Source organism: Tuber melanosporum (genome assembly GCF_000151645.1).
Source record: "Tuber melanosporum whole genome shotgun sequence assembly, scaffold_129, strain Mel28".
In the NCBI taxonomy this organism is placed as follows: Eukaryota; Fungi; Ascomycota; class Pezizomycetes; order Pezizales; family Tuberaceae; genus Tuber; species Tuber melanosporum.
This window is the reverse complement of record NW_003299152.1, coordinates 99,627-119,947: the sequence shown is the minus strand read 5'-3', so window position 1 is coordinate 119,947 and position 20,321 is coordinate 99,627. Positions and strand designations below refer to the sequence as shown.

At 48.5% G+C, this 20,321-nt stretch overlaps 8 protein-coding genes; 3 read left to right on the top strand and 5 right to left on the bottom strand.

Annotated features, from left to right (window-relative positions):
- Window positions 1-661: 661 nt before the first annotated feature.
- GSTUM_00002384001 (uncharacterized protein) lies at window positions 662-3,928 on the top strand (the record flags this gene model as incomplete). Its single annotated transcript, XM_002842497.1, has 7 exons — window positions 662-825; window positions 1,038-1,108; window positions 1,220-1,586; window positions 1,680-2,199; window positions 2,312-2,803; window positions 2,887-3,132; window positions 3,206-3,928. 7 exons carry the CDS (start codon window positions 662-664, stop codon window positions 3,926-3,928), a joined length of 2,583 nt encoding a protein of 860 aa, XP_002842543.1.
- Window positions 3,929-5,061: 1,133 nt separating this feature from the next.
- Window positions 5,062-5,172, bottom strand: GSTUM_00002383001 (uncharacterized protein; the record flags this gene model as incomplete). XM_002842496.2 has 1 exon in its annotated part: window positions 5,062-5,172. One exon carries the CDS (start codon window positions 5,170-5,172, stop codon window positions 5,065-5,067), a length of 108 nt encoding a protein of 35 aa, XP_002842542.1. The 3' UTR covers window positions 5,062-5,064.
- A 40-nt stretch (window positions 5,173-5,212) lies between these two features.
- GSTUM_00002382001 (uncharacterized protein) lies at window positions 5,213-7,017 on the bottom strand. XM_002842495.2 has 3 exons: window positions 6,534-7,017; window positions 5,729-6,478; window positions 5,213-5,564 (listed from the first exon to the last, which is right to left on the bottom strand). The coding sequence occupies exons 1-3, from the start codon at window positions 6,639-6,641 to the stop codon at window positions 5,412-5,414; spliced, it is 1,011 nt and encodes a 336-aa protein (XP_002842541.1). The 5' UTR covers window positions 6,642-7,017; the 3' UTR covers window positions 5,213-5,411.
- Window positions 7,018-7,360: 343 nt separating this feature from the next.
- GSTUM_00002381001 (uncharacterized protein) lies at window positions 7,361-8,608 on the bottom strand (the record flags this gene model as incomplete). The annotated part of the gene is made up of 1 exon (XM_002842494.1): window positions 7,361-8,608. The coding sequence occupies one exon, from the start codon at window positions 8,606-8,608 to the stop codon at window positions 7,361-7,363; it is 1,248 nt and encodes a 415-aa protein (XP_002842540.1).
- A 484-nt stretch (window positions 8,609-9,092) lies between these two features.
- On the top strand, window positions 9,093-9,618 carry GSTUM_00002379001 (uncharacterized protein; the record flags this gene model as incomplete). Its single annotated transcript, XM_002842493.1, has 3 exons — window positions 9,093-9,209; window positions 9,298-9,431; window positions 9,495-9,618. 3 exons carry the CDS (start codon window positions 9,093-9,095, stop codon window positions 9,616-9,618), a joined length of 375 nt encoding a protein of 124 aa, XP_002842539.1.
- An 814-nt stretch (window positions 9,619-10,432) lies between these two features.
- Window positions 10,433-12,312, bottom strand: GSTUM_00002378001 (uncharacterized protein). XM_002842492.2 has 5 exons: window positions 11,947-12,312; window positions 11,754-11,879; window positions 11,239-11,699; window positions 10,917-11,181; window positions 10,433-10,847 (listed from the first exon to the last, which is right to left on the bottom strand). The coding sequence occupies exons 1-5, from the start codon at window positions 12,127-12,129 to the stop codon at window positions 10,683-10,685; spliced, it is 1,200 nt and encodes a 399-aa protein (XP_002842538.1). The 5' UTR covers window positions 12,130-12,312; the 3' UTR covers window positions 10,433-10,682.
- Window positions 12,313-13,200: 888 nt separating this feature from the next.
- Window positions 13,201-13,848, top strand: GSTUM_00002377001 (uncharacterized protein; the record flags this gene model as incomplete). XM_002842491.2 has 1 exon in its annotated part: window positions 13,201-13,848. The coding sequence occupies one exon, from the start codon at window positions 13,201-13,203 to the stop codon at window positions 13,480-13,482; it is 282 nt and encodes a 93-aa protein (XP_002842537.1). The 3' UTR covers window positions 13,483-13,848.
- A 40-nt stretch (window positions 13,849-13,888) lies between these two features.
- On the bottom strand, window positions 13,889-16,716 carry GSTUM_00002376001 (uncharacterized protein). XM_002842490.2 has 7 exons: window positions 16,032-16,716; window positions 15,765-15,917; window positions 15,523-15,689; window positions 14,927-15,437; window positions 14,704-14,867; window positions 14,401-14,647; window positions 13,889-14,348 (listed from the first exon to the last, which is right to left on the bottom strand). Exons 1-7 carry the CDS (start codon window positions 16,140-16,142, stop codon window positions 14,232-14,234), a joined length of 1,470 nt encoding a protein of 489 aa, XP_002842536.1. The 5' UTR covers window positions 16,143-16,716; the 3' UTR covers window positions 13,889-14,231.
- Window positions 16,717-20,321: the final 3,605 nt, after the last annotated feature.

Genomic DNA, 20,321 nt, shown 5'->3' with positions numbered 1-20,321 from the left:
AAGCGAAGTCAACAGGCGAGGCCTACCATCTTCCCACCGAGGGTAACCAATACGGTATCGCGTCATATCGACCAGACCCAACCACATCATCGTACAAAAACTCGTACTTTTCTCGGGTAAAAAAGAAAAGAGAAAAAGGAAAGAAAGCTGCTACCGCCCTAGCCTACCTGCTTTAGTAAAGCAACCATTCCCCCCCCCCCAAGCTCATTTAATAGCATACGACCCCTTCCCCACGATAGATCATCCATTCGGTTCTATCGAGGGCTAGCCAGCCTGCCTGGACCACCATTGTCCCCCAATATTTCAGCCACTATTTAGCTGGCATTCTGCATGCCTGTCTAGCTACTTACTGTACCGTTCCTCCTGCAACCAGAACCCGCAACCACTTCCAACCAAGGAACCGACACCCTATTTTTATTCTTATCCTTCTCCTCCTGCTCCTCCTCCTGCTCCCCTCGCGCGTGAAATATCAAACAGGCAAGAAGAACGGAGGAAGAAACAAGGAGAGAGAGAGAGAGAGAGAGAGAGAGAGAGAGAGAGAGAGAGAGAGGATAGACAAAGAGCTTCGTTTTTCCTAACCCCTCTCCCCCCAAGAAAGCATCCCCCCACATCCGGTCGGTTCGGCGGAATACATATATATAGGGTTTCCATTGCTTTACAAATGTCTAAGACGGTTCCTCGCGCGGCAGCTACCGCTTCAACATCTGCCGACCCCGAGGTACCCCGGCCGAAGAGGATAGCTTGCATTGTGTGTCGGAAGAGAAAGCTAAGATGTGATGGGAGCAAGCCTAGCTGTGGGACATGTGCGAGATTGGGACATGACTGGTTGGGATTACACCTTCCATTTTATTTGAGACCGAATGCCTCCTCTCTATTATCCCTTTCAAACCATCCCGAATCTGGGACACGATTGGGGAAGTTTGGAAGAGAAGAATGGGGCGTGGGGAATATGGAGGATGAGGGATGGAGGTTTAGGGTTGGGTTGTAGGAAGAGAGAAAAAAAAACACGAAGCTAACTTTTGACTGGGTTCGACTAGTGCTTATGATGAGATACGACGGAAGAGCGGTCCAAAACGAGGATACGTCAAGGCGTTGGAAGCACGACTTGGTTTGTTTGATCCTCGGCCTTTGCTTTGAAGGGAGACAAGATGAAAATAAAATACCCATCCCCAAAACGTGGCTTCGAAGGCTGACGTTTGTGTTTCGGGATGGTTTATAGCTCAGGTCGAGACTATGCTTAAGGATCAGGGACCCGCGGCGGATGCCCAACAATCGCTAGGCGGAAACCTAAGCTTTGCGAGCACACAGCTCGTAGACCCGCCAATTTACTCCACCACCGGTGACCCCTCGACCTATATCGCGAACAAAGACGATGGGGGCATGGGCTTGGGGGAAGGGTTTGCGCTTGCGGGATCGCCGGGTCCGGGCCAGGGCCCGTTCGCCTCGGGGTCACCTGGTCTATTGCAGATGGAGATGGGAATGCCGCCGATGATGGGAGATACGCCTCACTCTTCCCCGCTGAATTGGGATATGATGGCTATGGGACTGGAAGAAGCGCTTCCCGCTCCGGATATCATAGACTCTTTGTATGTATTGACCTATAGCTTACCTAATGCTACTCGTGAGCGTAGATCCATCTGTGCGTGGAAGAGAGACTGATTTCTCGTGAATGTGTGAAGACATCGAACGTATTTCGAGAAGATTCACCCCTGTTTACCCGTGCTTCACAAGGGGCGGTACCTGGCCGCCCTGGATCTGGCTCCAAGCGCGAGGCCCCCGGTTGCGCTGCGGTACGCTATATGGACAATGGCTGCGTCGGTTTCGGAAGAGTACTCCAATCTTCAGACACATTTCTACCGACATGCGAGGAAGTACATTGAGGACTGCGAGTTGAAGGGGCACGGAGAGAGTATTATCTCGGTTGCTGCTTCCCAGACGTGGAGTTTGATCGCTTGTTATGAGTTTAAGCTCATGTACTTCCCACGTGCTTGGCTGTCGACAGGGAGGGCTGTCCGGTTGGCACAGATGATGGGGATGCACAGGCTGGATGGGGTAGGACTGGACGTAAAACAGTGCCTGCCAGCGCCCAAGGACTGGACCGAGAGGGAAGAGCGTCGGCGGACTTTTTGGATAGCTTTTTGCATTGACAGATATGCTTCCATTGGCACTGGCTGGCCGATGACTGTCGAGGAGAAAGATGTGAGTTTTTCAATTACTAATGTTTGAGCCATTAATCTCTCACCCCTTACCTTGCTTTTTTTTTTTTTTTTACCCCTAATGCGCTCGCACTCGTGTGCTAATTCCTGCTTAGATATTGACAAATCTCCCGGCTGCCGATGATGCCTTTGACCAGGGACGGCCATCAAGGGGCTTATCGTTGAAAGAGGCCATGACTGCTGAGGGGGCTTCACTTTTATCACCATTTGGTGGTGTCTGTCTAATGGCTTGTCTATTTGGGCGGAACCTTATTCACCTGCATCGGCCCGACGGGGACGATAGGGACGATGATCTCAATGGGGAATTTTGGAGACGCCACCGGCACATGGATAATATATTGCTCAATATTGCCCTGTCCCTTCCGCCACATTTCCGGTTGCCGAGTGGTATCGCGGACCCCAATATTGTGTTTACAAATATGAATATTCACACTTCGACCATCTGCTTACATCAAGCGGCCATTTTCAAAGCCGATAAGAACCGGATGCCGGCGACCGTATCGGCCGAGTCAAAGATAAGGTGTATTACCGCCGCTGCGGAAATTGCATCCATCATGAGGATGGTTTGCCATCTCGACTTGTCAGGGGTGAGTGCTCTTCCTTTCTTTTTTTCCCCTCCCTTTCCCCGGTGAGCCGTCGAACTCGCGCGCTTACTGTAGTGGAATGTTAGATGAATCCGTTCATTTCTTTCTGCCTGTACGTTGCAGCTCGAGTATTCGTCCAGTACCTCAAGTCCAGACCCTCCGATGAGCAGGTCAGGTCGTCCCTCCAGTTCTTGCTCACTGCCATGGGTCACTTGAAAAAGAAGAACCCACTGACAGAGTCATTTTTGGTCCAATTGGACGTCGACTTGACTGGAAGCCTTGACGCGCCGGTGAATAACTCCAAATTCCCTTACGGACTCAAGAAAGGGCAGGTATGGTTTATCATACCTCTCCCCAAGAGCCCCTCCGTGAAAAGGATTTAACTGATTCGAACTTCAAATGCAGGCGGAATTATACGTAGGCCGCAGTTCTGGCTTCTACTGTCCCAACACAGCCGAGGCCCTCCCAGCAGACAAACCCCGCAACAGCGCCAGCACTACACCCCCAGACCACCGATCCCAATCCCAACACTCCCAATCCTCTTCCCTTCTCGACGACTCCCCTTCATACCTTCGTCCAGACACCGATGTCCTAGACGGTGACCTAGCAAACATCCACCCTTCCTGCCCCTGCATGCCGCACGAAATCCGTGCCGTCCTCGAACGCCGGGCAAAAACCACACCTCCTACGCGCGACCTACCAAAATACCTCGGAGGAATCCTGCCTCCGATCTGCCCCTGCATGACACCCGAAATTCGCGCGTACGTAGAGGCCTCGGCCAAAGAAGCCGGGGTGCAACCCGAGTATGCCACGCACAATTACAGCAATTCCTCAGACAACGGACAGTCGCCGGCTTCTGTTAATCATAGTGACCATTCGCAAGCTTCCGGGGGCGGACCGCATAGTGGAGGGGGCCAATCGTCGGGCGGATATTCACCGTTGCCCTCTTTCGAGGATATCACGGTTGATATGGGTGGTGGAGCGGGGGCAGGAGGTGGAAGCGGGTATCCATTGGTGAAGGACATGAATTGGGAAATGCTGGATTTGGACCCCGGGTTCGATGATGCTGGGATAGGGAGTATGCCGCCGGGGAGCTTTGGAGAGTATTTTGCGGAGAGTACGGCTTGACACAGCGGAACCAGGGCATTGCAACTTGGCTCAGCTTAGTCTAGTGTATGAAGGTGGGATCAAAGGGTTTTGTGGAGTTTTTCTTTGCGTTTTTCTTTCTCTTTCTTTCTACATTATCTTTTGAGAGGGAGAAAAGTTTCCCTATATATCCTATTTTGTGTCTATTTGGTAATGGGCTCTGTCTTTTTTTTTTTTTTTTTTTTTTCTTTTTCTTTTTCCCTTTTTCTACCTTCGCGACATTAAGGCATGTGTAGGCTTTTCTTTCGTGATTTTTTCTTTTGGTGCTGGTATTCTGATCATACGAAAGTTAAGGCAGTGGGTTGGTCCACAAACCCGACAGAGGAAGTATGGAAGGTTGGAAGGAGGCTCATGAAGATGAGGAGTCAGCGGAATTTATTTTTGTACCAAAAAATAAAAACAAAAAACCGGGATGACAAAAAATTCCGCGCCATCGCATTGAGCTCTAATGTAGTTGCAAGTTGGTGGACAGGCAGATAAATTTATCCTGAATCTCCAATTCAGTTCAGATTATTCCTTCGAGTGATCGTTTGTGAACTCGCACGGCACCGAAGGGCTCACGGTAGTCTGCAGAGCGGTCTCGATACAGCAAAGGGGTGAGGGGGTGAGGGCTCCCATCCCAACCAATGGGGGGGGGGGTCTTCTGTTCCGCCAGACCCAAACAGGATTCTGATGGGGATATGATATATCATACTAGGGAAGTCTCACTTTCTTTTGACAAAGGGTTTTCGTGCAGAGGTTTCTGCTAGAAAGGCTACGCCTACCGGTACTCGAGTATAGCGTGGCGAATATGGTAGACATAAAATCTAGTTGGCCTATAGCAAGTGCCGTTCAGGAGAGACACAGGTAGATAGAAATATATATATATATATATAATATGGGTGCGTTTCAGCAAAAACTAGGAAACTTCCCAGATCCCACAAACTAAGTCAAATATTTTCCAGCATTCATTATCTGGTAGAGTGGACTGTGACCATTTCAAAATATATTTAAATTTAAATTTGAGGCAATATTGGCCTAATAATGGTTAAAGTTAATATTTTCATAAACCTTTTTTCCATAAAGATGTAGCATACATTGAGAAGTATCATACCTACTCAGAACTTTTTCAAACATTTTCAAGAGTACAACTTGTTATTATAGAGTTTATGAAGCAATACATTAAACTTGGTATGATCTGAAACTTGTTTTGGCTTTTTTTTTCTCGACATGGGAGTGGTTGCCATGACATTGTACCAGTAAACTAAAAGTGCCACTAACTCAAGATAACCAAAAAGGAAGTTTACTAGTTTCCCCTAAACTGCACCCATATTATACTATCATTATATAAAGAGTTGAAGACAGAAACACCTGGTGTCAACTTGCCCACGATAGTAATGGCAACCATACATCCTCCCCTCTCAACCCCACCCCCAATTTCACATTCCTCTCATACCTCCCCGGACTTTGTGCTGCACAAAGGGCACTACAAATCCCACCAAGAATGCTCTAGGAACCCCTCTCTATCTCCTACCCCATCGCCCTCTCCGCCGCCACCATCTCCCCAGCTTTCACCCCCTCCTATTGCTACCCCTACTCCCACACTCCCATCACTTCTCCTTCCACGATCATCAGAAATCTGTGCTCCGAAGAAAATATATATATAACACCACATCAACACTCCGTTCGTTCCAAACCAAAGCCAACTCATTCATTCCCTCCCGGAGAAAAGGTATGTTGTGAATGTGCTGTGTGCTGTGGGTAGATGGGTAGGTGGGTGGGTGGGCAGTTCGGAAGTCATACCTCGACCAACCCATCCCCCTCAACCTTCACCTCCCGATCTCGCAACCTCCTCATCAGCGCGAGGAAATTGCTCTCGCGGAACTTCTGCGACTGATTGTTTTGTAGAGAAGTTAGTAGGTTTCCGGCTGTGCGGGATAGGTCGTCGCAGTCTTTGTCTTGGTTGCTTTCCTCTTGTTTCGGGGGTTCTTCGACAACAGCTTGGGGAGGGGGGGCTACGGTTGGTTGGGGGGTGGTAGCTATCGGTTCGGCGAGCTGAGCTCCTGCAGACTCAAAGGCTTTTTCGAAGGCTTCATTTATCAGGTCTTCCTCTACGGATGTAATTGTAGTGGGGGCTGTTGTAGCGGCGGGACTGTGGTAAGGATTTTGAGAAATAGGTGTATACCGCGGGAACCCGGCACTAGTGTTAGTGCCCGAGAATATTGCCAGTTGTTGAGGGTCTGGGTGCACATGCTCTGGTGTGGTAGTATATATCCCTGCTGCCGCTGTTGTTGGGTGTGATAAGAATTCTTCGTGCCAGCCTCCTCCCCATTGCTGCTGCTGCTGGTGATGCGGCAGCCGTAGAGGCGGACCAGCGCCTACATGTAACCGCCGAAAGTCACTCGCCCAGCTCGCATCCACGTTTCCGAGGTGCTGATGCTGCTGCTGGTGATGATGCGCCGTGGCGATTTCCAAGTTTGCTGCTGCTACCGAGCTCGAGAATTGTGAGAATTCGTGCTCTAGGCGGGGGTCCGTGTTCTGGGTTCTGAAAGCCTGTCATTTTGTTACTAAGCTCATTCCTATGGGGAGAAAAGGGGAGGGGAGGGACATTAGGAAAAGAACCCTGTCGCTGTACACGATCTTGTTGCAAGGTTTTATCGGCACTGACGTGCTTCTGTAGAGAACCGAGGGCAGTCGAGGGCCCGCAAAGCGCCATTTTGTGTTTTTGTGTTCTGGTATTCTGGTATTGGGTGGTCTGGAGGTCGGGCAAAGTTCGTTGGGTGGTGGTGGGGTTTTGAAGGGTTCAAAGGTTTTTGCTGACGGTAGTGGGAGTGGATGGAAGAGGGGGGGAGGAGTAAATATGCTGATCCCGAGTTAGATTTGCAAAGAACTTGTTGTCGCTGCGGCCCGAGGGCCGAGGTCCGGGGTTGTGGACTGGGAGATGCTGTCGGTGGTTACGCCAAGGGTCTTGTGAAACAGCTCTATATTCGAGAACAGAGTTATTGCCGATGGGTCCAGTCAGGATGATGATACGGGTAATGTGCTCTTAGGCGGGGTGAAGTTGATGTTGAAGAAGGCGAGGTAGTAGTCTAAGGAGATGGAGGGGGAGGGGTGGTGGTGGTGGAGGAGGAGGAGGATAAAAGGTGGGATGGTGCATCTGTCAGGTGAACCAGGCATAATAAGTGAGTTGCGCGGGAAGAATAAATTTTCCGAATCGGAACCGAGGTTCCCCGCATGATGCAATCCCTGTCTTGTGGATGGGAACGGTGCAGCAATGGTTGTCTGGCTTGTGGTCACTTCGACATTTCTCGAGCGAGTAAATTTATTAGTGATTTCACTCCATTTGTATGATAATATTATTATCATCCATCATGCAGAGCCAAACCACCAGACCCCAGCGCCGTGCACCTACTCGGGTACCGGTGTCTTGGATAACTAAGCTTTGACTTCTATCTTTACTCCATCCCTTGCACAAATAACTCTTCTCCCTTCCTTAATCCCCCATGCATCCTCCGCACACTTCCTAACCCCCCCCATAATCCTCATTGCCACGCCACCCACCCCATCCGCTTCGTCGTCCTTATACCGGCTGCTAAAATGGTTCAATACCAAAAGCGCCTCCCTAACTTCATCTCCACCAAGGCCCAACCTCCTCGCAAATCTCCCTGCCATATCTGGTGTTGAATGCCCTCTACTCCTTGCCCTCTCCTCGACAACCTCATAAGTATCCACCTCCTTCGTCCTCGGATCTATCCCTGGTAAATGAGCATTTGTCGCTTCGTGCACCAGTACGTCCGCGCCCTCCGCCAGTGGTGCAATAAGTGATGGATCGGATGTATCTCCAAGCACAACAATCTTCCTTCCGCGCACCACCGGCGGGCGAGTAAGGACCGTGCCGTCGGGCAGCGAGAGCATGAGCTCAAGCCCAAGCTTCTCTGGGCGCTGCAACTCCGCCAGGAAAGACATCGGGTTGGGGTACCCAGCACGAATGAGCTCCGGCTTGAACTTGGATATACGCTTAGCGTAGTCCGGGGGTATTTTTCCTGGCAGTGGACGCTCCATTAGAACATACCCGATGCACGGAACCGAATGCTTGATTTCCCCAGCGGAGACAATGAAATTATCCACTTCTAGAAAATTCTTCCAGAATCCATCTTTGTTTGGGAGTATATCCCTCCCCCTCTCTATCTCCCCCAAGCACGGTTCCCCATCCTCTCCCTCCTTCTTGTCCCCCACCTCATCCGCGAAAAGCAGCTCGTGAACCACAAACCCCCCCTCCAATCTCATATACGTCGTTTGCACCGTCCGTCGAACAAGCATTCTCACCCCCCTTGGGCCATAGATCTCCACGTCGACCGCCCTCTTGCTCCCCCCCTCCCCCTCGCCTAGCATTCGCGGATCGTCCTCTGCGCCCCCAGCCCCATTCAGGATCGTTGCCAGCAGCGGGACCAGGCCGAAAACGTGGTCGCCGTGGAGGTGCGTTATGAATATTTTTGAAATTTTGGAGTGTTTGATAGAGTAGGAGGGTTTTAGGCGCTGGATTTGACCCTGGGTTCCCTCACCGCAGTCGAATAGGAGGGTTGTGCTGGTTGGTAGGACGATGGCTAGGGAGGAATGACCCCGTGTTGGGGTTGAGATGGCGGACGAGGTTCCAAGTGGGAGGAGGATTATCGGGGGTGGCATTTTGAGGGAGGTGTTGGTTGTTTTCGAGTGTTTTGTCGATGGGAGGGGATAACTTTTATGTCGGAGGAGCGAGCAAATGATGTTTTACCCCCTGTGTCATCCAGAAACCCCCCCCCCGGTTCATATATTCTCACTCGTGAGGCTGAAAAAAAAACGTCTCTTCAACGCCGCACCCCTCAAATATCCCAAAACCAATCATCCGAGAAGGAAAATAAAAAAAAATAAAAAAATGTTATGATAGAAGAAAAAAAGAAAGTGATTGATCTGACCATCATCCCAAGACTCTCTCCCAAATCAATTCTTAATTCCCACAGATTTTGGCTGTCTAAAACGCGTTTGCCGCCAGCAACCAGTAACACGGACGTGTCATTAGCAGAGCCTCCTCTAAATTACAGCACCGGTATTCGCTCATTCATTCATCCTCGCTCGCGTCAGGTCGACCAAACTTCCTCAACCGATTTCCCTCCAACAACTACCAACCATCATGCCACGAAAATCCGACGTACATTCCGAGAAGGACACTCCAGCGAATAATAATAGCAATAATAGTTCCGCTGCTAGCGGGAAAGAGAAGGAGAAGGATAATGGTATTTCTATTGACGTAAGTTCCCCCCTCCTTCCCCACACCAACCCCGGTTATCGCTACGTAGAAGTTGGAAGATGGGCAATTGACGGGAGGAGTACTCCAGGATCACACACTCCCCAAATCAATTGTAACCCGGCTGGCAAAGGGAGTGCTCCCGCAAAACACAAACGTTCAGAAAGATGCGATACTGGCGTTATCTAAGGGTGGAACAGTGTTCGTTAACTACCTCTGTGCAGCGTATGCTCCCTCCCCCACGCCCCCATCACATTCTCTGACAGGAACTTAACGGAATTATGAAAGTGCAAACGGCCAAGCAAAACAACACGGCCGAAAAACCATCAATCCCAAGGACGTCCTCGAAGCAATGGAGCAGCTAGAATTCGGCGAGTTCCTACCGAGACTAGAGGCAGAGTTAGCTAGTTAGTCCAGTCAATTCCCCCTCCCCACCACTCTTAGCTAATATAAACCGATGGGACAGAATTCAACCAGCTAGCCGAGGAAAAACGCGCGAGCACAAAAAAGTCCAAAGACAAAGACAAACCTGCCGCCACCTCTGAAGCTAAAAACCATGAGGAGGCCCGGGACTCACCACCCGCCGCTAAAAAGATGCGTGTTGGGAACGTAAAGGGTGGAGCTGCACCACCGCCGGTGCAGGTGGATGCTGCGGTGGACGAGGATATGGAGGAGGAGGAGCAGGAGGAGGAGGAGGAGGAAGAAGGCGATGAGGAGGAGGAGGAGGACGAGGAGGAAGAGGCGGAGGACGGCGATGCCACGGAGACCGAGGGCGAAGAGGATGGGGATGAGGTAGAAGGTGGAAGTGCGGAGGGGGCGGGTGAAGAGGAAGACGACGACGAGGCACTTGATAATGGGGATAGCGATAGTGATTGATTTCGGGGATCTTCCTTTTTTCATTTTCGTATCTATCAGAGGCTTTTATCTTATCTGGGCTTGGTTTTCCTCGGGTTTCTGGCTATCATACCTCCATAACTACTACTCGGAGGCTCCTAGCTTCTAGTTCACTTTTTCCCCCTCTTACACCCACATCTCATGATTACTGGGCAGTAATTATGGCGGTGCGGGTTGGTCGTCCTCGGCTCGACAGTGTCAATGGTATCGCTACCACTTTGCTCGGCGTTCAACAGCAAAAAAACAGAAAAGGTTTGTTTATTTGTATGTCTGCTTGTTTGCCAAATTCGCATTAACTTGTCATATCATGAATGAATGAATGAACGGACAAGTGTGGGTGGTAATTAAGCTATATTTCTTGCTTTCTTGCTTTCCCTCAAGAATGCCAATAACATCAACTACGATAATGAAAAACGCAGTTAAGTAAAGAAGACAAGAGAAGAAAGAGTATATATATAATACACAATTAGACTAATGCGTAAACTCCGACCTGATAATTAAAAGAGAGAGTGGAGGACATGAAAAGCGAGAAGCAGATAGAAAGGGGAGGGAGGGGGAGGGAGGGACGAGAGAGTAGGCGACTCATTCTCCACTCTCCTCCAGCCAATTCCCAAACTTTTCCAATCTTTCCTGTTCCGCCTCCTCCTCCTCGACAGTCTTCTTTATACTAGTCTTCTTGAACTTCTCCAGTCCGTCAAAAATGTAGGCTTCGACCCTTTGCCCGTCGAAGAAGCGGCCGTGCATCACCTGCCCTACCATCAGCCCTACTCTAGTTTCGCAAAGATGGGAGAGAGAGGAGGGGGATGGCATATATACCCCAACACAAGCCTTCGCAGACTCCGCGTTGGCAAACCTAACACTGACGATTCCGTCCTCTTCCTTATCATATAGAACAACGTTCGTGACGTCGCCGAGTTTCTCGCATTCCTCGCGAATGTCTTCTTTCAAGTCCAAGATAGCGGTGGGATCTTCTTCCAGTTGCTTCAGCGTGAACATATGTCTTAGTATCACGACTTTATCATATTTGGAGGTTATGTCAGGGATTTTGGAGGGGTCGTCGTCATCCCAGTCTGCCAGTTTGCTTCGCTGTATGTCAGCTAGTTGGAGCTACGAGTGAGGTATAGAAGGGGGAGCAAACTTATTCAACTTCTGCGTCTTGGCAATAACCTTCTTCTTATCCCTAGCATTCTTCCTCACCGGCGCGTCCTGCTGCGCTTTATAACTAAAGTCTGCAGGTTGCACCTTAATCCTCCCTCCCTCACTAACGCCGAATCGAAAGTCTGAATCGTCGAGCATTTGCACTGCCAGGTTCACACTCTCCGGGCGGAAGTAGACTACCAGTGCATCGCCTTTGACGCTGCCATCCTCGTTCCTGTATAACTTGATGCGGGGCTTCCCGCGGTCGATTTCCTCGGCTATTACACCGAACCTGGAGAATACCTTGTTGACCTCATCCTCCGTTGTGTCGGGGGGTAGGTTGGTGATGTAGACTGCGGTGTTTTTGCGCGCAGGAGCTGGGAAGGAGGAGGAGGCGGTGGTGGGGTCGGTGGAGGATGAGGAGTCTTTGGTGTTTTTGGACTTTTTGGGGTGTGTGGGGTCCTGGCGTTCATCAGTGGATATAAGAACGAGAGATGAGTGAGAGGGATACCATACCTCATTCCCTTCACTAGAAGTATACACCTTCTTCCTCTTCTTATTCACCGGCGCCACAGGCTCACTCTCGTCTACTCCCGCAACCGCATACGCAGCTCTTTGCTGCTCCGCAAGTGTTTCATCGAGCTATACGCCCCCCCCCACATTCACCTTTTAGCACAATCCAACCAGCGAGGCGGGGGCGGAAACAAACCACAGAAACCCATCTCTTAATCCCCTCATCATACTCAAACTCTGTCCCATCGTCGGCCTCCAGCGACCACTTCCCCGTAAGCCTCGACCAGGAAACCCGCGGATCGGCCTCGAACTCCTCGCGAGTCGTCGGGAAAGAGGACCCTCCACCGCCACCTACTTCCATGGGAAGGGGGGGTTCCATGTTTTTTTTTTCGTTGTTTGTTTTTTCCCCCTACAAAATGAGGCTGTGAACGGTAGTATGAGTATGGCGGGCGGTGGTAGTAGTGTAGGGAATTTAACTGTGTGATTAATCAATCGTTGGCTGTAGAGAAGGCTCCGCTCCCTTATGGGGAGAAAGTTGTTTGGTTGTGTACGATTCAGTAGCGTAGGCCAGCTAGTTGCGATAGTATGATAACTCAATCCGGGGCGCCCAGATGGACGGCTGGGCGTTTTTACCTTGGCTTGGCAGTGGTGAGGTGGGTATCATAACCGTGCCGTAGGCTTCGGGAAACCAGTAAATTTAGACTATGATATGAGTGCAGTATCATACTTGTACGAGCACACTAACTTACTCTACAGTAGGATCACCGCGCACCATCTGCTTTCACCAAGGCCTGGTGAGCCTTGCCAGCCTCCATTGTGTCATAAAGTGAACCCACAATTGCACAATACAACACAACACAGCGCTCGAGTAACATACAGCATGATACCGGTAGAACCGCTACATTACCAAAGTGTACAGTACTGTACAGTACGAGGCTATCCTCAAAATTCGCCGACACCCCCGTTTCACACCAAAAATGGCTGATTTTAAACAAATTCAATCCACCCAAAAGCAATGGAAACTAATTCCATTGTGTAGAGAATTACCCAGAATCTCTGCATAAAAATTATCATATCATAATATGTCAATTTTTCCACTCCACCTTGAGAGCTGAGAGCTGAGAGCTGCATGGCCAGATTGGATGCTGTTGCAATGTATAATACAATACCTTTTGAATGGGAGACCCATATAAAATTAGAGGTATGATATCTTTTGTTCACAATAATTATTTCTTGTATTGCAGCATGGCCATCAATAATTCGGAACAAAGGCTATGATATCAAGCAAATAATAATAGGTCACAGGCATTATGGCAAAGAGGGGAAGAAAAAAGCTGTAACTAGGACTGACTTAACCCTCTCAACACAAAAAAAAAAAAAAAAAACCATTATTCTAAAGTATGATATCTTGCAATGCCTCCTACCGTGCAGTTATCATACCATACCCATTATGATATTTATGATACCTGCACTTGCATTTCTACGCACAAGACAACTCCGCCCCGGATCCAGTTCAACTTCACTTCATCTCACCCGCAGATTGATTGATCCTCTTATTGCCGAACACCTGTCCATTTGTCTGTCTCCAAGGCGTACTGAACTCAACCTAGCTCAATTCGATTCAATTGAACTGAACAGTGTTGGAAAGAAAGAGCGAGAAATATATATATATATATATCTACCCGCACCTTGGCGTTTCCCAGGACTAAATAGTGCCAAGATTTCTGGGTAGCTTTTAAAACCGGCAAGTGCATACAACAGAGCCCTTAAGATCTCATCTCCATCTGATCTCTGCCTCGCTCGTGCAAAGTTTCATAAGAACCAACAGATGGACAAAAGCATCACCGCCCCGTGGGTATCGCAGCTAAGAAGCAAAAGCTAAGCGGGGTGGAGAAGAAAGAGAATTGAAAAAAAAGAATCAAAAAAGTAAATATCAACATAAAAGGAAAGGACCACAAGTAGTAGCAAAAGTGAACAACAATTCTCAACACCTTACTTCCTCTTCTATCCAAACAGGTGCCCTTTTTTTTTTGAGGGGGGGAAGGCCCCAATGTTCAACCAAATAAAAGTTGCAAAAAATCCAAAAAAAAAAAAAAAAGAGTAAGAGCAGACATAATAACCGCACCCAGAGCGAGAAACCGAGAGAAGAACATAAGAGTGTATTGAAGCCTATCACCCATCCAAATCACACCCCCACCGTAAGGAACAAGACGCCCCGTGAACCAAGCGATTAAGGAATAGAGATTACAAAAAGGAAAATGTTGCATTTGCACCAGAGAGCCGATCACTGCGACTAATTAAATCTCACTTTTTCCCACGCTCCCAACCACCTTCCTTGACATGTACGAATAGTTGGTGCACAGAAATCACAGTACGCTAAAAGCGATGAGGAGAAAGTAGGAATCCTAAAGAAAGGAAGAAAGACACAAAAGGTGTTGAATTCAAGCAGATTGTTATTGAAAAGCGAAAGCGACAAAGACCTCAAGTAGCTTTCTCAGCTATATCAGGTCGTTGTGCACTCGCACCATTATCCGATGACAACTTAGGTCCAGTTTCGTCCTCAGAGATAACTTCGCGGGTAAGCTCAACGTAGTCATACTATAGATCCATTAGTTTTTGGCATTATTCGAGATGCAAACGGGATACACACTGCAAACTCTCCAAGCTCAGCATCATCGATACCAAGAATCTCGGCCTCCTCGGTAGCACGAAGGCTCAGCCCGGGAATAAGATTCATGACGAAGAGGATGATGCAAGTGCCTCCGAAGGAATATGCGAACCCCGCAACAGAGTCCGCAACCTGATATCCAAGTTGCTTGTAATTTCCGTTCACCCAACCCCTGGGAATCTTGGAGGGATCGCCAAGATATGAACCGTCAAGATTCGCAATGTAATCACTACATGAGATATATTAGCGCCCAACAAATTTTTTGAAATATGTTTCAAAACATACGCCGCAAAGAAGGCTGTCAGGATATTTCCGACAATACCCCCAACACCGTGCTCAGCAAAGATATCCAATGCATCATCTACACCAATAACAAATTTGAGCTTAGTAGCATAATTGCATGCGGCACCACCGACAACACCGTAAATGACAGCAGCCCATGGGGGGACCTGTGAAAAATTAGTACAACAGCACTTTTTCCGCAGTAAAAAAAAACCGAAGCCCTCACAAATCCTGAGCCGGGAGTTATGGCAACTAGTCCTGCAATGACTCCCGAACAGAATCCAACAGTAGACCACTTCTGTTCCAAACGGTAATCGAGAAGACACCAAGTAATCCCTCCAACAGACGCAGCAAGGTTGGTGACAACGCAAGCCATAACAGCTCTCAAGTTAGCACCAAGAGCAGATCCTCCGTTGAATCCAAACCATCCAACCCACAGGAAAACTGTCCCGAGTACGATATGAGTGACATTGTGTGGGCGGTAGTTTAACTCGTGGGTTCCATGGCCTCGTCGCTTCCCTAGCATCAAAGAGTAGGCCAAGGCAGCGGACCCGGATGATATATGAACCGGTGTTCCACCAGCAAAATCCAATCCACCCATTTTCAATGACCATCCCGAGGGATTCCATGTCCAGCATGCAATGGGGTCGTAAATCAAAGTAGCCCAGACAAACATAAAAACCACACAGGGCAACATACGACCTCTCTCTGCGGCAGCACCAATAGCCAGGGCAACCCTAAAGCGATTCCTAAATTAGCAAACAATGAAGTCCCACGATAAATATGGGGGAAAGGATAGTTTAGGAGCGAAGAAGCACATACGTAATAGAAGAGAACATTCCCTGATAGACAGCAAACAACAGATCCGGAACTTTACTGCTCGCAACGGAAGGATAGCCAAGAAGACCCTTAAATCCAAAATTGTCAAGGTTGCCAATAAATTTGCCACCAGTGTGCGAGAATGCCAAAGAATATCCCCAAAAAAACCACTAAAAAAGGGCCCCAAGTCAGGTTGTTTTCCATAGGGAAACAAACAAAAGCCCAAGCATGACACTAGCACCAACCTGAAAACTAACTACAGCGGTTGCCATCATCGACAACCAGATTAGAGAAAGAGCTGATTTTCTTCGCGCGAGACCAGAATAGAAGAAACCGACACCGGGGATCATCAAGAGCACTAGGGCGGTGGATATCATTACCCAGGCATAATTACCGCTCTAACAACCATCCAAATACTGGTTAGAAGCACGTAACTACCGAATTACAAGGCGAGTAGCCGTAAAAATGGAAATAATAAAAAGGTACATGTGAATGAGCGGGTCTGAACCTACCTCGTACCAAATGTTCAGGTTCTCGGTGACCGAATTGCCCCCGAATGGGCTGGTTCCATTAAAGGGGACGAGTACGGCGTAATTGAGATGATTGGGATCTATGTCATCCATTGCGGTCAACTTCTACTGTATTCCCGATCCAAGTTGAAGGATTGTGTTGTCGAAAGTAGCAAAGTGTCGGAGTGAAATGTGGAAGGTTTGCTGGTGAAACGGGAGATGCGCAACTGGAGGTATGAGGATGGATGAAGGGGGGGGTTGGTTGGATGGTTGCAGGTTGGCAGGTGCGGTACCGTAGGTTTGTCGGATAATAAAACCCCCAAGCAGCAGAAGAATGAAAAGAGGAGAAAAGGGTTCGAATAAAACGTGCACGGTATGATAGAATGACGAATTAGTTATTGTATTAAGTTTCTTTTTTCCTTTTTCGAATCCCTTCTTTTCTTTTTTTCCCTTCTCTTCTCCTTCCTTTACGAGTACTTTCTTCTTGCAACTCACGCTCTCTGGGAGTGTCGAATAATCAGGGCCGGCCCCACGTTAGTTGGGTAGGGCGCTTGTAGCAGGGAACGACAGACACAAGCAGAGAAGGGGCTCTGGGGGAGAAAATAAAATGACACAAAAAAAAGGACAGTTCATAAACAAGTGAGCCCTTCACATATACGGAAAAAAGGATATCTCGTTGTGTGGGTGAGAAATCAAGAACAAGAGGGAAAGAGAAAAAAAGGGCCAAATGAGAATGGCAGACCGGGGCAGCGACAGTTATATCACCTTGACGGATCATCTAGGGTACAGAACGGAAAGAGCAGACTTGCGGTACGAGTGGTGGGGGGACAAGGCCAGATGCCCACGCTTCCCGGGCGATTGGGGAGGGGTGGTCTAGAATATTGGGGGGTCACAGCTAGAGTATTTAATTTTTCTTTTTCTTCCCTCTCGTAGACCCCAGTAGCAAGGGGAGCACAAAGCAGAAGAAGAAAAATACCCCCCCCGGACCCCGGCCAAGAAGCAGGCTGGGGGAAACGTACTGTACCACATAACCATCACACTTGCAGCTGCCTTCCTTGCTCTGCTTCCGCCCCAAGGCTGGGGTGTGCTTGGCTCCCTTCCTTCCTTCCTTCCTTTGCACCCCTGACTTCCCTTTCTAGGTCATGACCTTGCTTATTTCTAATTTTTTTTGTCATATTCCTCAGGCACTTTCATTCAGGTCAGCAGCAATCCTCCCCCAAACTCAATTGTATCGGTGCCATTCCGATGTTCCTTCCTGGTCATAACCAAGACGGAGAATGGCATCGACAAAGTACCGGTATTCCCCATGCAATTGTTGCGTTCGCAATCAATCAATCAATCGGGACAACGACGAGACGAGGCAAAATGCTTGACATCAAAAGCAGTTCAGGCAACTCACACCTCACCCAGTTCATGTGATTGACGGGTGTGAACATCCTTTACGAGTACTGCTGCAAAGCTAGGGTTCAAGCCTACAATATTTATCCAACCACAAACTGCAGTGTTCAACCCCTCAGTTCTGGTACCAAAATTGAAATGCCCCTCATGTCAACGAGTACAGTACCGCAAGCCGCAACTCTAAGGGGAGTGAACAGAAAAACAAGTAAAGAAATAATAGATCTCAATTAGACCGGTATGATCCCTACCGTACCTCCCTATAACGAGCACACTCTGTCCAAACCCTCCCGCAGCAGTAGCAGCAGCAGCATCAGTATTCGAGTACCCAGGCGTTCCTTCGGCATCCCCCATGCGGAGAGAGATCAAGCGACGGACATTACCACCACCTCCTGAACTTTATTAAGGTACAAGTAGATCCCCAGAGACGGAACAGAAATGAATAGGCAGCTTGCAGAAAGGCTGACGATGATGTGTACTAGTACAACATGTTTATGCTTTAATGGGAGATTGCGCAGAGACACGACATTTGCGGGTGATCAAGTGGACAATTTACCTGTGCGAGTACGAGGTTTTTGAGAAAAGTTAGTATCACAACTAACTCAGACCGCTGTCCGATACTGCTTGAGCATGACACTATCATAATCGCACACCAGATGGGGCATCCACGGAACCACCAAACCTTATTATTTCCAACTTCCGCCTTCCACGGTGGTATAATAGCTTGAAGCCCCAGATCACGTTTACCCCAGACAATTCTTCCAACATAGAGAGGTAAAGGTGCCTTGTCCGCCCTGCTCAACGGAGGAAGACTTATTCATGCACCCGATTCACCAATTCCCCCGGATTCCCAAAACACACGCATTGTCTGACTTTCCACTCCTCATCCCGCCCAGCTGTGAGTGAAGCTATGCCCTGAAGTTTTTAAACTTCAGGGTCTGTTCAGGGTCTATCAGACTACTCACCTATCATAATATTATGCATCGCGCAAGTACGCTAGGAAAGGTGTGGTGGCTTCTGTCACTGTTTTAGGGCGCTCCTGGTTGCCACACCAAACGTTCGTCTCGAGCCTGATCACAGTCTTCTCCCCCACCCACGACGAAACTGAACTGGGGCGCGCGACGAGCAAGGATCAATACAAGTATCATATGATAGCAAGTACTCGAGTACAGTACAATATACGGCAACCCTTTGTTACCCTACCTTGACGATTTCATTCTGCTGACCAAATATTGCCCTTTTCGTCAACCGCCCAGTTTCGTCGTGGGTTATGATACAATGAAGACTGCAGTACGTTTGCAGCAAAAACCTATTTTGCTTCTGAGTGGCGTGTCTGGTTGACACCAGGGCCCAATGGTCAAGCAACGGTGGGCTCAAAATGAGCAAAATCACATGATGAAACCACTTTCAAACAATGGGAGGGACACTATCATACAACAACACCACTAGCACATTCAATAATTGATGCTAAGAAGCTATAGAAAATAGATGCCCAAGCCCTGGTGCCAATATTTTCCCACTCTTAATACTTTCTTTCAGATTCCTTTTGGATAGCTCTCATAAAATTGTTTCTCCACCATACCCGGTATGGCAATGATAGCAGAGAAAGTAGGTACGATACTCGAGTACTAGTACAGTACATTTCTTGGCTTTTATCTGTTTGTCAACTAGATCCAGCAGACAAGCATTTTTCCCGCTCAACCATCCTTTCACAGGCGCGGTGGATATCAAAAGTGCAATCAAGGAAATTACGGGTATTGGGGATAAATAGCATAGTTACCCCTTGCATCACGCGAAATCCAAGCAAGGAGGGGGGGAGGGCAAAGGCCTCGGAGTGTCTTGAGAGCTTGACCCATCGAGAGCATGAGCAGTAAATTATTGCACGGTATCCCGATGATAACTTGGACTTGATTCCCAAGAACATTATGGAGCACTGCGAAGCTCTGATTCCGACACGGGAGCATTTTATCACAGAGGCCCCCCTCCATTCCAGGTCCCCCCAATTAAGCACAGGAGAAACTCATAAGGGACGTATAGTACCGTACTCGAGTAGTCCATCTTACCGTACCGGTACCGGTAATCGGCACTCGCACTTCCAAGCCACCACTCGTACCGGTGCTTGTGCAGTACCGGTACAAGGAAATTGGAAGAAAGAAAAAAAACAATAGTCCCGGAAGTGAGCGCATCTTGGTCCCTGCGCGATGGTCCAAGTAACTCGAGTGGAGTAATCTACCGCTGCCGAAGATGCCGTTGCTAACATAACACCGCCATTGCACACTACCGTACGACACTGGAATGCTGACAAATTATTATAATAATTACGATGCAGCGTCAGGGAGGAAAAAACAAAATCCAACAACCAGCCAACCACTTCACTTACGGTACTCCAAGCCTGGCTTATAGAGTTGACTATCGGTTATTTACTCTACTCGTCAAAAATGGCACCCGCCGTCAAAAGTGAATATTTATCCATGTCTGCCACCCGATGGCCGTCGTACAGTTTATGTATGATACCGCCCCATAATTATCATAATTATATTACCTATCCTAACCCGGGTCCGACTGACCCGCCCCCATCCCATCCATGCGATTTTCCATGCGATAAGGGCTTCCAACGCTATTGGTCAGATGGAATTCGTACCTGACAAACAAGCTGACTTTTTTCCTTGTACTTGTATCACCTGGTTGATGGGCGGCGAAGAAAGTTGGTGTGAATACCGGTACGAGTACAGTACCGGTACTGAATTTCTGCTTTAAATTTGGATAACGTTCCCAACGATATGGGAAGGGGAGTTTGCTTCTTTTTTTTTTCTTCTTTCCTTCTTTCCTTCTTTCCTTCTTCCTGATGGTGATTTCGCTGTTTCAGTTAGAGTTGCGAGTGGAGAATACAAACTTTTC

What these genes read in the sequence shown, in the direction of transcription:
- GSTUM_00002376001 (XM_002842490.2), bottom strand. Translation starts at nt 16,142, where the DNA reads ATGGATGACATAGATCCCAATCATCTCAATTACGCCGTACTCGTCCCC. An exon ending in GGAATGTTCTCTTCTATTAC is followed by an intron (nt 15,438 to 15,522) that starts GTATGTGCTTCT and finishes GAATCGCTTTAG; the next exon opens with GGTTGCCCTGGCTATTGGTG. An exon ending in TAACTCCCGGCTCAGGATTT is followed by an intron (nt 14,868 to 14,926) that starts GTGAGGGCTTCG and finishes AATTTTTCACAG; the next exon opens with GTCCCCCCATGGGCTGCTGT.
- GSTUM_00002382001 (XM_002842495.2), bottom strand. Translation starts at nt 6,641, where the DNA reads ATGGCGCTTTGCGGGCCCTCGACTGCCCTCGGTTCTCTACAGAAGCAC. An exon ending in GACAGGGTTCTTTTCCTAAT is followed by an intron (nt 6,479 to 6,533) that starts GTCCCTCCCCTC and finishes ACAAAATGACAG; the next exon opens with GCTTTCAGAACCCAGAACAC. An exon ending in AGGGGGATGGGTTGGTCGAG is followed by an intron (nt 5,565 to 5,728) that starts GTATGACTTCCG and finishes TTCGGAGCACAG; the next exon opens with ATTTCTGATGATCGTGGAAG.
- GSTUM_00002378001 (XM_002842492.2), bottom strand. Translation starts at nt 12,129, where the DNA reads ATGGAACCCCCCCTTCCCATGGAAGTAGGTGGCGGTGGAGGGTCCTCT. An exon ending in CTTCTAGTGAAGGGAATGAG is followed by an intron (nt 11,700 to 11,753) that starts GTATGGTATCCC and finishes GATGAACGCCAG; the next exon opens with GACCCCACACACCCCAAAAA. An exon ending in CTGCGAAGGCTTGTGTTGGG is followed by an intron (nt 10,848 to 10,916) that starts GTATATATGCCA and finishes ATGGTAGGGCAG; the next exon opens with GTGATGCACGGCCGCTTCTT.